Here is a 13,208-nt window from a genome sequence, read left to right as displayed (position 1 = left end):
GTTGTTTTGACCAGATCATGTGGTTGTTTTTCGTTATTATTATTTCATTATTAACACTTGCAAACATGTGCAATATCTCACATAGACAGCACCAAACAATAGATTACCTGCAAAAGCCTGTAAATTACTAATATCCTTAGTTGATCTTTTAAAAAAAATGTTTGTCAATATACAATAAACAGAGCAGTGATGTCAGAAAGACAGGTTTTTGTGCTATTTGTGTCAAAATACTGTATATAGGCCTATTATATATAAAGCAGCTCATTTGCTTTTTTAATATGTTTGATGTTGTTTTAATGTGAAAGTACCTGTGAATGTCTCAAAGTCATTCTAATTACCCTGTTTTAAACCACTGTTTCCTAAACAACATAAAAAAAATTACATGACAAACTCTTGCCTCCAAAATTCACACAATATGCTTTTGAAATGCTTTTATTGATTTTAGAAGTATTTCAGATAAGTTTGGAAAGATAATTAAAGTTCAGAAAAAAGATCAGAAAATTACAAAGGTACGAGTTGTACAATCAAAGTATTCTTGTAATGAAGAATAACTTCTTATCTGGGTTTTCGAGCACAAATGTAACCCATTCCCAGGAAACAAGACTCATCATTCCAGCAACGGTTTCCTGTAAGTCAAGATGAAAAGGAAATTTACATTAAATATATGCGTATAAATAGGTTCTGATCATTGTCTGAATAATAATAAAAGAATCAACCAAATGATGTTTTGTTCAATATTTTGTCACTTCCAAACTAGCCATTTTATATTACTCTGAGATATAGGATTGTAAATTGTCAGGATTGACTTGATTCAAAAAACAAAAATGGAATTCTTACCGCTGAAGTTAATCTCCAGGCAATTCTCTGGACGGCGATGATTGTTAGGTTCTCCTCTGCACCAGTTGGTGTAGTCAAATCTAGCTCCATTACTCCACAGCCACTGTCCATCCTAATGAGTGAGAAGAGTCAATAGAGAGTTCACTACTTATTCAAACTTAACATAAGAAATTATTGTATCCATAGAATATTTGTTTACTAAAAGCAAACATAATGATCAAAACAGTCTGTTATCACTGCGCAACATTACTGCTTTTATATACATGTTATTTATATGTTATTTAAATTATTTACCACTTCACCATCATGACCGCCAATCCAAGCACGTGTGTTGCGAGGCACCAGACTCAGAAGAAAGTCATTTCGCACTTTAGTGCGCACCGATGCGAGATTCCCACCAAAGATTTGACAGAGTTTCTAATAAAAGAGACATGTTTTAAATATCATTCCAAATTCTTTTAGCTTCAATAATTAGAGGAAATGTAGCTTAGTATTCTTGAATATTTTTAAGTAACAGTACCTCAGCTGTGGCCCAGTTAACTGTCTGCGGGAAGAAACTGAAGCATTGTGCTCCAAAACGTTTCCATCCAACGGTGCACTTCTTAGCTACACAAGACATTAAATATTAGAGATCTTGTAATGCTCAATTCATGAAAGATTTTTATTAACTTTTTATTGTAGCTGTGTCCTTTGTTTAGGTGTATTTGTGCTTTAGACACAATAAAAATCCTAGTAATCATTATAATATTCAAATGATTAATTTTTCACATTTCCTGCTGTCCCACTTACGGACATTTTGGGGGGATTTCTGCCAGAATTTAGCATCCTCAATTTTAAAAGCCCATCAAATGTATTTATGTGTCAGTTTATACAGGGCACACTTCAAAATGGCATAAATCACTGCTACGAGAGAGCAACAATGTGTTATGGTAAACACAAAACACTTCTTTTAAAGTCTGTTTTGAAAGTGTATAGCGTAGTTTTCTGTGAGTGCCAGCAACATGCAGTTCTACGTATTAGCAGGTATAGGCTAATACTGGTAACAAGAAGTTTCTCTCTACTGTATATGTTGTATTTGAGAGTTATTCTAAGGTCCCCACCTATCAAAAGTGAAAAACAAGCAATTACAAGGCACATTACTACCAAAATCCTACTTTATCATAAGTGTAGCAATAGCACTTTCAATGATTTCCAATTATGTTCCAAAACCTTCTTCAAAAGAGTCATGACAAACTGACAATGAGAGTAATAAGGCCCAGTAATACCTTATGTCATTTATTTATATAAAAAAGTGCAAATTACACCCATATAAAATATAAAAAATGTAACTGATTATAAAGAAATAAAAAACAATCAGTCCAAACTTCCCACTATGTGTCAAGCTTCTCTCACCTTCAAAGGAACCGAGTGCACCTACCTGGTGTTACAGGAATTCTTTGTGTCTGTGGAAGACCAGGAGTTGTCAGTCCTCCTCGGGTGGAAATCGGAGGTTTTGGAGTTAGGGAACATGGATTAACTTGGGCTGTAACACAAACAAATTTAGTTTATATGAATATTTTCATTTCTGAAAACAAATAATAGCAGCAATAGCAATATAACATTGTTATTCGAGTTGCAAAAAACAAAGAAAACTGCTGAACCAGTAATTTTGCAGACAGAGTAAAAAACCCCAAAAGAATACAGTGGTCTTGCAAGGACAATCATCAATATAATTTACAATGTCAATATATAGCAGTATATATATAGTATAACAGTAACAACACCTGAATACTTCCGCTCTGTTAGCAGTTGAAAAAATGAACCAATAGATGCATAATAAATCACAGAAAAATATGTGGATTAGGTAAACATGTAACAACAAATATTTTGTATATTGTAATTTTCATTTATATAAATAAATGACAATAAGTACTGGGTCTCATTAGTCTCTTTCCTGTCAGTTTGTTATGACTGACAGGTTCAACTTAAACACACCTATCAACTCTAACCATATTGGGGAATGGGGGAAGTTATAATTTGTCAGGAATCATTTTTCGGCACCGCACTTGATCCACAGAGGTTAATTTATATTCAAAAGCTTTATGTCTATACCCACATGGAAAGAAAAATGGTCTTTCTACCCCTGGTTAGGGGTTAAGCAACAGAACAGTCGGTCAGAGTTTTTGCAATGTTATATGTGCTGGTTACCTGCTGCATACTCCAAAGAAAAGACCAAGAAAAGAAGCACAAGACCTCTTATCACTGCCATGATAAATCTGAAAAAGAATAAACAGGAGAAGTGATACTGTACTCACAGGCACACACAGAAAAAAGTTCAGTAGGTTAGCCTTAAAATAAAACTCACCGTTTTTTCCGACTGTTGCTGTCAGAAGTGAAGATTGTGTCTGAGGAGTCCTGCTTTTATACCTTACAAGGTGTAAATAACACGGTTGTTTGAAGATAGCAAAGATAAAAGGAGTTTTTCATAAGCATATTTGTCCTAGCAATAACTTGGATTACTGGATATTTTGGTAGCTACTTTTTAGTTTAAGTGAGCATCACACAAAAATATTTAGTGTTACTTAATATTTGACATTTCTAATTTTCTCTGTCTGCTTTATAACAGTTATAGAAGTTTACTTTTTGATGATCTGTGTGTTTCTACAACGAGATAATCATACTGTGGAAATATCAACCAGAAGCCAAATAACTGATCCTTAACTCTTTATTTATACAGTGATCAATGATAGTCATTGATGCATATGTGATGTGTTTATTCTGAATAAAGAAAATATTCCCTCAAGCATGCACGCACATGCAGCTGACTAAATACTTGTGTATAAAACAATTCATACTTAAGGATCTGTTCAGTTGATTTTACCACTATTAATTTGCATTGATGAATGTTTCAAATTATAATTTATTGATTTAAAGTTGCAAACATTACCTTGTTGAGTTATACTGACATAATTAGTGCTTTTGATCTGTTAAACAGTAAACTGTAGTATAAAGTAGTTTACAAATGGTGTGACAGCAAAAAATTAGAAAACAAACTGTTAATAATGTAGCCTATTATTTTATATGATTAATATTCGTATTTATATATTTAGCCTTTAATATAAAATAGCATAAGATAGATCTTCATTGTTTTTTTTCTATAGTTTTGTCATCATACCATACATCACATTTACACATTTATTTGTCAACTACCCATAGACAGTACAGTTTTTGTTCACATGTTTGTGTGAGTGCTATGGCTGAATATACAAAAGACATATGGTATGTGTATTGGTATGTATTTGGCTAGTCATTTGATCGTTGTATATAGAGCTACTATGAAAAACACCAATTTCAGAAGAGATTAAACAGATTTGTAGATGCGGGTTTTGCAAGAGATGTGTGACATTTTGCATATTTTTAACTTAAATTCAGAAGCTTTATTACAACTTAACAATTTTGAAAGCATTGATAAATGTGCTAATATATATACAGTATATATATATATCGTATATGCTGTACATGCTGAGCTCCAGTTGACAAGCTGATTTTATATATTTATATATGTTATATATAATATTTATTTACCAGAAATAACTTTCTAAAACATTTATTACTCGGGTTTACAGTGGAAAATGGAATGGAAAGTGTGAGCAGGTGCAACGAGTATATTATCTCTATAGCCTTATCATAACATAAAGTGTTTCAATATCTACAGCATGATAGCTTTCACAAGGAATATAGGCCTACAGGATTTCTAAATTAACCTGTTAAAACAAATGTATCTATATTCTGCCCTTAGATAAACACACACTAATTTTACTAGCAAATATGCTCATCATGTTTTCTTCACTTCCGTCTTTTCAACCATGTGGTAGATTTCCCCCTATTTTCACGAAATGAAAATTCTGTCAAATTTACTCATCCTCCTGTCATATCAAACCTGTATGACTTTCTTTCTTCCGCAGAACACAGAATACATTTTGAAGAATGTTGTTAACTGGCCAGTGCTGTTCGGTTACCAACTTTCTTTAAAATATCTTTTTTGGGGGGTTCTGTGGAAGAAAGAAAGTCATACTGGTTTGAAATGACAAGAGGGTAAGTAAATGATGACAGATTTTATATTTTTGGGTGAACTTAAAGTTCCCATAAAGTTAACTGACGGTGTGACCTCCCAGAGGTTATCAATCAACACCTTCATCTAGTGACTACAGGCCCCTCTGGAAGTTACCACTCAACACGGATAGACTTTTTTCTTCTGCTGAGTCTGACAATGTCTGGGTCCAATATCGACTTGATTATTATATGCACTACTTAGTGGATGTCCTGCATCATAATTAAACAAATTACAGTTAGTTCAAAATGTAGCTGCTAGAGTTCTTACAAGGTCTAGAAAATATGATCACATAACACCCACTTTATCATCCCGTACTCTGGCTACCCATTAAGTACCATATTGACTATAAAGTACTTCTAATTACTTATAAAGCATTAAACGGTTTAGCTCCCGCTTATCTAACAGACCTATCGCACTACAACCCATTACGCTCTTTATGACGACAAAACTCTTCTGATAGTATAGTACCTAGAATAACTAAATCCACCAAAGGGGGTAGAGCTTTCTCATACGTAGCACCTAAACTCTGGAATAGCCTCCCCGATACTATTCGAGGGTCAGACACACTCTCCCAGTTTAAATCTAGATTAAAAACACATATTTTCAGCAAAGCATACACATGATGCATACCAGTATTATCTCTAGTTTAAAAGTAATGAACAGCAGCTACGCTAATTATTCTCTCTCTGCCCTCCTCCCCTCAAGTTCGACCACCTCGTGTTATGAGCCTGCGGACTTGACTGACCATCAGGACCATTGGGATACCCATCCAGAGGAAACGTCTTGGTTACGTATGTAACCTCAGTTCCCTGATGGAGGGAACAAGACGTTATGTCGAACCGACAGAATGGGGTTTGATCTTGAGAACCTATCATCTTCGATTGTACTTTTTAAAGGCCAATGAAGTTGGCGAATGGCGTGGCATGCCAGTCTCCGCCCCGTACATATGGGTATAAAAAGGAAGATGGCGTGCCCATTCATTCACCTTTTGGGCTGAGGAACCTATGAGGCATTCCCGGTCGCTGCAGCGGACGGCGAAGCGTTGTGGCAAGAAGGACACAACGTCTCGTTCCCTCCATCAGGGAACTATGGTTACATACGTAACCAAGACGTTCCCTTTCTGTCGGTCTCTTGACGTTGTGTCAAACCGACAGAATGGGGTTCCTATATGATACGGAGCTGCGCCGCATCATGATTTCCAGCGAAGCGACACTGACCGGCCTGGGTGAGTCACAAGTGAGCGCAACTGCGAATCGTAACCTTCCAGTGGTGTAGTAAGACATCAATGCGTGGATCATGACGAGAGGCTCCTACTAACAGCCGTACAGGCGGTGGCCTTTGCTACTCTAGAGGCGAGATAGCCGCCCAACACCATAAGGGACACTGGGAAGCGCTACCCACTCGCTTGAGGGGAGAACGCTACAGAGACTACATCTTCCGTAGGGAGAATAAACGTGGAATGGGAGTAGTAGTGCAGAATCCCAACAGGGGTGCACAGAAGCGGCGGAGTCCACCGAGGGGAGGTCACAGGTTCACCAATAGGGGAACCAAGAGTGCGGAACGTCAGACGGGACTACCCAAGGAGGAGAGTCACTATGTGTGGAGCACTAGCTCAAGTATAGGGAAACACACCTATACTTGGCCTGGAATACGAGCCACTCCGCCCGGCCCGTAAGCTCGAAGTGCTTAGTGATGGATGAAATGCCTATACTTCATCCAGTGGAGGAAGTAGGCAGGCTGGAACAGCGCACTGACTCACCTGTTGAAGGGGAGAAGGCGCTTCGCAGGCGTATGCCCAGCCAGTCGTCGGTCTTACCTGGTGTGTAAGACGCGGGCAGACACCGGCTCTACACCAAGGTTGTAGAACCTCGCGAAAGTACTGGGCGTAGCCCAACCCGCAGCTCTGCAGATGTCTGCAAGAGAGGCACCCTGAGCCAGTGCCCACGAGGAGGCTACACCCCGAGTGGAGTGAGCCCTCGCTGCCAGTGGGCATGGGAGATCTTGGGATCGGTACACCAAGGTGATGGCGTCCACGATCCAGGGCGCCATTCTCTGTTTGGAGACAGCTCTCCCCTTCAGCTTCAGAAGCTCTGCGTGCAGTCCAATTAGAGGCGCAGGGCACGTGCTGGACACAACAAGGAAGGGGTTGGGTCTTCCTCCCTGGAGGGGAACGCCTGCAAGTTCACCACCTGGTCCCTGAAGGGAGTGGTGGGAACTTTGGGAACGTAGGCAGGCCGGGGTCTCAGCACCGCTTGGGAGTCACCCGGACTGAACTCAAGGCACTCATTGGACACAGAGAGGGCATGCAGATCCCCTACCCTCTTGATGGAAGAGGCAAGGCCACTAGGAGAACCGTCTTCATCGTGAGATGAGGCAGAGCGGCTTCTCCTAGGCGCTCAAATGGGGCCATACCGAGGCCCACAAAGACCACATCAAGGTCCCAAGAGGGTACAGAGCGCGGTCGGGGAGGATTCATCCTCCTCGCGCCCCTCAGGAATCTGTTGACCAGGTCGTGCTGACCGAGAGACTTACCTGCCACAAGGTCGTGATGTGCAATGATGGCGGCGACATAGACCTTGAGAGTGGAGGGAGAGAGGTTGCTCTCTAACCTTTCTTGAAGGAAGGACAGCACGACACTGATCGCACAGCTCTGTGGGTCTTCCCTGCGGGAAGAACACCAAGACGAGAAAAGGCGTCATTTGTAGGTGTACATTCACCTAGTGGCTGGGGCTCTTGCCTGATTGATCGTACTCACGACTGCGGGAGGCAGGTCACTCAGGATCTCCTCGTCCCTTCCAGAAGCCAGACGTGGAGGTTCCAGAGGTCTGGTCTCGGGTGCCAGACCGTGCCCTTCCCCTGAGAAAGAAGGTCCTTCATCAGGGGAATCGGCCAGGGGGGGTTGTCGTCAGAAGTGTCAGCTCTGAGAACCAAGTCTGGTTGGGCCAGTGGGGCACAACCAACAGAACTTGATGCTCCTCTTCCCTGACCTTGCACAGGACCTGTGCAAGGACGCTCACTGGGGGGAAGGCATACGTCCGCTTGTCCCACGGCCAGCTGTGCGTAAAGGCATCCATGCCGAGGGGGGCCTCGGTCAGGGAGTACCAAAGCGGGCAATGGGAGGTGTCCAGGGAAATGAGCTGGACGGCGTGGGGATGGAGTCACGAGCGCACCATCAACTAGGTCGCCCATAGAGCGAGGTCAGTGGCGGTGCACAGTTCTTGCATAACCGCGGAGTTGTGCTTTCCCTCGTCGAGTCTCTTCAATGCCTTAGCCTGGTAGACCTGCAGGATGGCCATGGCATGAAGCGTGGAGGCAGCTTGACCCGCGGCAGTGTAAGCTTTCGACACCAGTGATGATGAAAACTTACATGCTTTGGAAGGGAGCCTTAGTCGGTACCTCCAGGTGGTGGCCGTCTGCGGGCACAGGTGTACTGCAACGGCACGCTCAACCTGGGGTACATCGACATAGCCCTTAGCTGCCCCGCCGTCGAGGGAAGTCAGGGCGACCGAGCTCGTCTGACGTGTACACGCCGAAAAGGGGGCATGCCAGGTCTTCGTGAGCTCTTAATGCACCTCCGGGAAAAAAGGTACTGGGGCTTGCCACCGCGCTTCGTATCCAGGTACCAAGAATCCAGCCGCGAGCTCTGCGGAGAAGGCAGTGCGGTGCACTGCAACCCGAGACTCGCTGCGGCTCAGGAAAGCATGCCTGTCATCTCTGCGTCAGATTCCTCCTGGGCTCAACCGGCCATAGCCGGGAGTTCCAGGGAATCCTCAGCGTCTGATGCCAGAAAGTCACCATCTGATGGCGGGTTAACGTCCATGGGAGTCCCCATATCACCACCGCCACTGCAGACGGCTTGGCAGCTGCCGCGGAACGGGAAGCAGACGATGTTGTGGCTGGGTCCAAAAAGAACACAGCCAACCGTGACCGCAATGCCTTGATCGGCATATGCTCGCAGTGCCCATATGTACGGGGCGGAGACTGGCATGCCAACTTCATTGGCCTTTAAAAAGTACAATCGGAGATGATAGGTTCTCAAGATCAAACCCCATTCTGTTGGTTCGACACAACGTCGAGAGACCGACAGAAAGGGAACTACACATTACACCAGCACCAGCTGATTGTCACGTGCCAGCCTCCTGCGAGAACCTGTGGACTTCATGTGCCATCCTCCTCCGAGATCCTGTGGACTTCACTGATCATCCCAGCTCCAGCTCAGGCAATCTCCTTCAACAACCAAAAGCAAAGATGGACCCTTGTTATTTCAATACTAATACTAACTTTTTGTCTGTTTTGTCTTTCTTCCTATAAAGCTGCTTTGAAACAATGTAACATTGTAAAAAGCGCTATATAAATAAAATTGAATTAAATTGTAATAGAAGTGTTGGTAAGTTTGATTCCATTCTATTTTTTAGAAAGTAAGAAAGGGGCATGGTGTTACACATTATCTCCAGCATTGTCATTATTTGAAGAGTATAAATATTTACAGGACATTTTGAAGTTTTTATAGGAACTACTGTATATAGGATTTGTAAATATTAGAGGGTTAAACAAGATATCCAGCCCTTATCTAAAATATACACTCATTTTACTATGCAAGCAAATAGGCCACCTGTGTAACAGAACTCCCCACAGGAACAAGGACAACGGTTGGTGTAAGGTCAAATATACTTTAATACAAACTGGGAGAAGTAACAGGCTGGTTACATATATGAATACATTTATTATTACATTTAAGACACAACAAATAAGGGGAGAACAGCTTGTGAATATATACAAGCCCGTATGATGAGGGGATCGCTGACAGGTGCGGGGATGGCAGACACGGAACAGGTGAGGGAGCGTGGAGGATCGTGGGAGATTGAGTCCAATGGGAAATGCAGGGGAAACAGGCATGGGAACAGACGAGACTGTGACAGTACTTCCCCCCTCCCGGAAGGCGCGCCCTCACGCCTTAGAGAACAACCAGAGAGGCGTCCTGGAGGCTAGTGCAGGACAGGATGGGACAGGAAGCCTCCAGGTGCTGCCAGTCTGGGGAATCTAGGGGGGCCACGGGAAATCTGGGAGGTCAGGAGGCCACGGAGGTTCAGGCAGTTCAGGGGGCCTTGGGGTGCCGGGAGCTCGGGTGGCCACAGGGGTGCTTGCAGTTCAGGGGGCCAAGGGGACTCAGGGACGGCCACCGTGGCTGTAGTAGTGGGGCCAGGGAAGTCAGGGATGATGGAGCTGGGGGGGAGTTCAAGATGGTGGCCACCGTGGCGTTGGGGTCTGCCGTGGGGATGACGCTGGCAGCCGTGGTGGTGGAAGTGGGTATGGAGGAGGAGGCGGTTGTCCTGGCCACTGCGAGGCTGCTGGAAAAAGCAACAACCGCTACGAGGAGATGCATCTTGGACTTGGAAGGCTGAGAGGGCTCGGAAGACCTGGAAGGCTCCTGGGAAGGCTCGGAAGACTTGGCTGGCTCTTGGGAAGGCTCGGAAGACTTGGAGGGCTCCTGGGAAGGCTCAGAAGACTTGGAGGGCTCCTGGGAAGGCTTGGAAGACTTGGAGGGCTCTTGGGAAGGCTCGGGAGGGGTCGCGACCCCCACTTTGGGAACCTGTGGTGTAGACGGTGAAACCGGAGATTTGGCGTATGATGTTGGAATGCGTGCCGCTATCTCCTTTGTTTGACGTCAGATTCCTGGCTTCTGAATGGCCAACAAATGGTTAGGGTTATATCGCCATCTGTTGGTTTGGCATGCTGTTGACAGCGCTTTATAGTGTGTTTTTGCCGTTTCATGTGGATGCTTTTTTTTTAAACGAAGGAGAAACTCTGTTTGTAAAAATACCCGTGTACGTGTGGACTAGGCCTAAGACATGACAAAGAAGGGGAGAATGGGGTAAGAATACAAGTCCATGTGATGAGGGGATTGCTGACCGGTGCGGGGATTGCAGACATGAAACAGGTGAGGGAGCGTGGAGGATCGCGGGAGATTGAGTCCAATGGGAAATGCAAGGGAAACAATGGCGCTCTAAATGATTTTTTGGCGAACGAGACTGAAAAGCACGACATATAACATGCGTGTAAGAGTGCGTGTGCGTCTCCATTAGTTTTATATGGAGACTTACACGCATATATCACGTAGACAAACTTTCTTTAGCCGTAACGGGTACAGACGATATAATGCGTGGACACGTCATTGCACCTAAAGACGTAATTTCGTGTACAGCATGTACACGTAATTACATGTAGACGCGTAAACCCAAGACTTCCGTTGAAAAGTCACATCAAGCAACGTAGCCCTTACCATTTTTATTTTAGCAAGGCTTTCCTAGTTTACTATTTTATATTAAGGATTTGCTCTTAGTGCCCGTTTTAATGATACCAAGTTGCTTTATAACATGATGATCATTTTTTATGCATTTTGATATTGAGAAAAATCTGTTAAAAATATAGCATATATGACACACTCTTATTCTAATGAATTTGAAAATCAGGTAGACACAATAGGGAACATACAGTAGAGATATAAAAAAATAAAAGAAAACACTGTAAATTGGTTTAAATAATTTTATTCTCATTGAATGCTGGTATGTTATATTTGTATGCTCTGAAATTAGCTTTATGTATCAGATTCCATTAAAGACAAGACCCAAGAGATAGAGACAAGCCAAGAACCAAAACAAAATGTATTAGTTTGCTACAACAGAACAGGCACTGAATGAAAATATATATCAGAGTTAGGATCTGCACAGCCAAATCAAACACATGCTCAGAATGAGAGACAGGTAGAGAATAAAACGCAGCAAAACAATCAACCTAGGAAGCTATGATTAGAGAAAGCCTGAAACATGCACAAATATACAGAGTAACCACACAAACCATTTAAAGAAACTACTACAGCCCCAGGAGCAAATCAGGGGTGTATTCCAGAAAGCTGGTTATGTGACATACCCGGGTAAGTTTAAGGGTTAGTTAGCAGATAACCCCAACTTTCGGTTCCAAAAACGGAGATAACTTTCAGGGTATGTAAGTAACCATAGCAACTTACTCTCTGAAGATAACCTGCTCCGGAGCAGGTTATGTTCCAGGGTTAGTTCATTTGAAGGAGATGTTACTAAGCTTTAGGGGTTGTCTGCGCATGTGTGCGTTTTTGATGAGCGTCAAGTGGGCGTGGAAGCACAGATTACGTATAATATATTATAATTTTACAGCAATATTACAATTACAGTTCCAGTCTCACCCATCGCAATTTAGCATTCACAACTATTTTTTATTAACTTTATTATTTAACCTTTTAAAATGAAATAATCTTTAAATAAAATAAAGTAAGCTGTTATTGTTAAACTTTATGTATTAAATATTGTATATATTTTGAATTAGGTTTATTAAAACATCTCCAAATATCACTGGATAAATATACACATCTTACAATTTCCAAAAGTTAAAGGATGTTAATAGTGAAGTATTTTAACTCCCGAGGATTGCATATCATTACTCTTGTTCACTTATTAGGCAATATTTGATGCATTGGGTCAAAGATAGTTGTGGCCTAATGGTCAGAGAGACAGATTTAAAACTTCAAAGGTTGCAAGTTCGATTCCCAGGCTGGCAGGTTTCCAAGGCTTTATTAGGTGACCCCCTAATGGGATTACAGTGTCATATTGTTCACATATTTAAATTCTTATTATAATTTTAAATCCATTTACATAAAAAATTTTTTAAAAAAACTTATACTTAAGGTTTTTCATACTGACTGTATTCCATAAAAATGTCTTTCTGATCCTGAGCCTCCTCCTACAGTTTAGCATTGAAAGGCCTTTCTCCAAATTACAATTAGCCTTTCAGGATAGGACATTTCCACCTCTTTTAACATTTGGAAAGCCATGGCCTTTTAGCAAACAAAGTCAAAAGAAACAAACAAAAAAACAAAATGTATGTGTATTTGAAAGGGATATATAAAGGCTACATGATTATTATGTATATATGACTGGGCCTAACATTTTAAACCTTTACCTCATGTCACAGCAGACCTTCATCCTCTGCTGTAAATTAATTATCATACATAGTGTAGAGTACTGAAAAGCATTGCAAAAAACATTTTTTTCCCAAAATTATGACCAATGTAGTAGTTTCTAGAATTAAGTCTAGAATAGACTAGATGCATTACTTATGTTCTAAATGTCTATTTTATAAAAAATCATTCTATGCAATCTAGCAAGCTCACATAAACCAAGTGGTCAATACCGAAATGAAAGGAGGTCAAATATACACATATGAAACTACTAAACATAAGAATAAAACC

The 13,208-nt window shown here is 41.8% G+C and overlaps 1 protein-coding gene across 1 annotated transcript; it reads right to left on the bottom strand.

Annotated features, from left to right (window-relative positions):
* Window positions 1-416: 416 nt before the first annotated feature.
* Window positions 417-3,216, bottom strand: LOC130555882 (galactose-specific lectin nattectin-like). The gene is made up of 7 exons (XM_057336421.1): window positions 3,182-3,216; window positions 3,025-3,092; window positions 2,255-2,359; window positions 1,358-1,443; window positions 1,132-1,254; window positions 838-949; window positions 417-626 (listed from the first exon to the last, which is right to left on the bottom strand). The coding sequence occupies exons 2-7, from the start codon at window positions 3,083-3,085 to the stop codon at window positions 556-558; spliced, it is 558 nt and encodes a 185-aa protein (XP_057192404.1). The 5' UTR covers window positions 3,086-3,092; window positions 3,182-3,216; the 3' UTR covers window positions 417-555.
* Window positions 3,217-13,208: the final 9,992 nt, after the last annotated feature.

The sequence above is a fragment of the Triplophysa rosa genome, linkage group LG6 (genome assembly GCF_024868665.1).
Source record: "Triplophysa rosa linkage group LG6, Trosa_1v2, whole genome shotgun sequence".
NCBI classification, from domain to species: Eukaryota; Metazoa; Chordata; class Actinopteri; order Cypriniformes; family Nemacheilidae; genus Triplophysa; species Triplophysa rosa.
The sequence above is the reverse complement of the archived record's forward strand: the minus strand, read 5'-3'. Positions and strand labels throughout refer to the sequence as shown.

Excerpts from the sequence above, each read along its gene's own strand:
- LOC130555882 (XM_057336421.1), bottom strand. The coding sequence starts at position 3,085 with ATGGCAGTGATAAGAGGTCTTGTGCTTCTTTTCTTGGTCTTTTCTTTG. Across the intron at positions 1,444-2,254 it reads AAGAATTCCTGTAACACCAG|CTAAGAAGTGCACCGTTGGA; the intron begins GTAGGTGCACTC and ends TGTCTTGTGTAG. Across the intron at positions 950-1,131 it reads GCGGTCATGATGGTGAAGTG|GATGGACAGTGGCTGTGGAG; the intron begins GTAAATAATTTA and ends CTCACTCATTAG.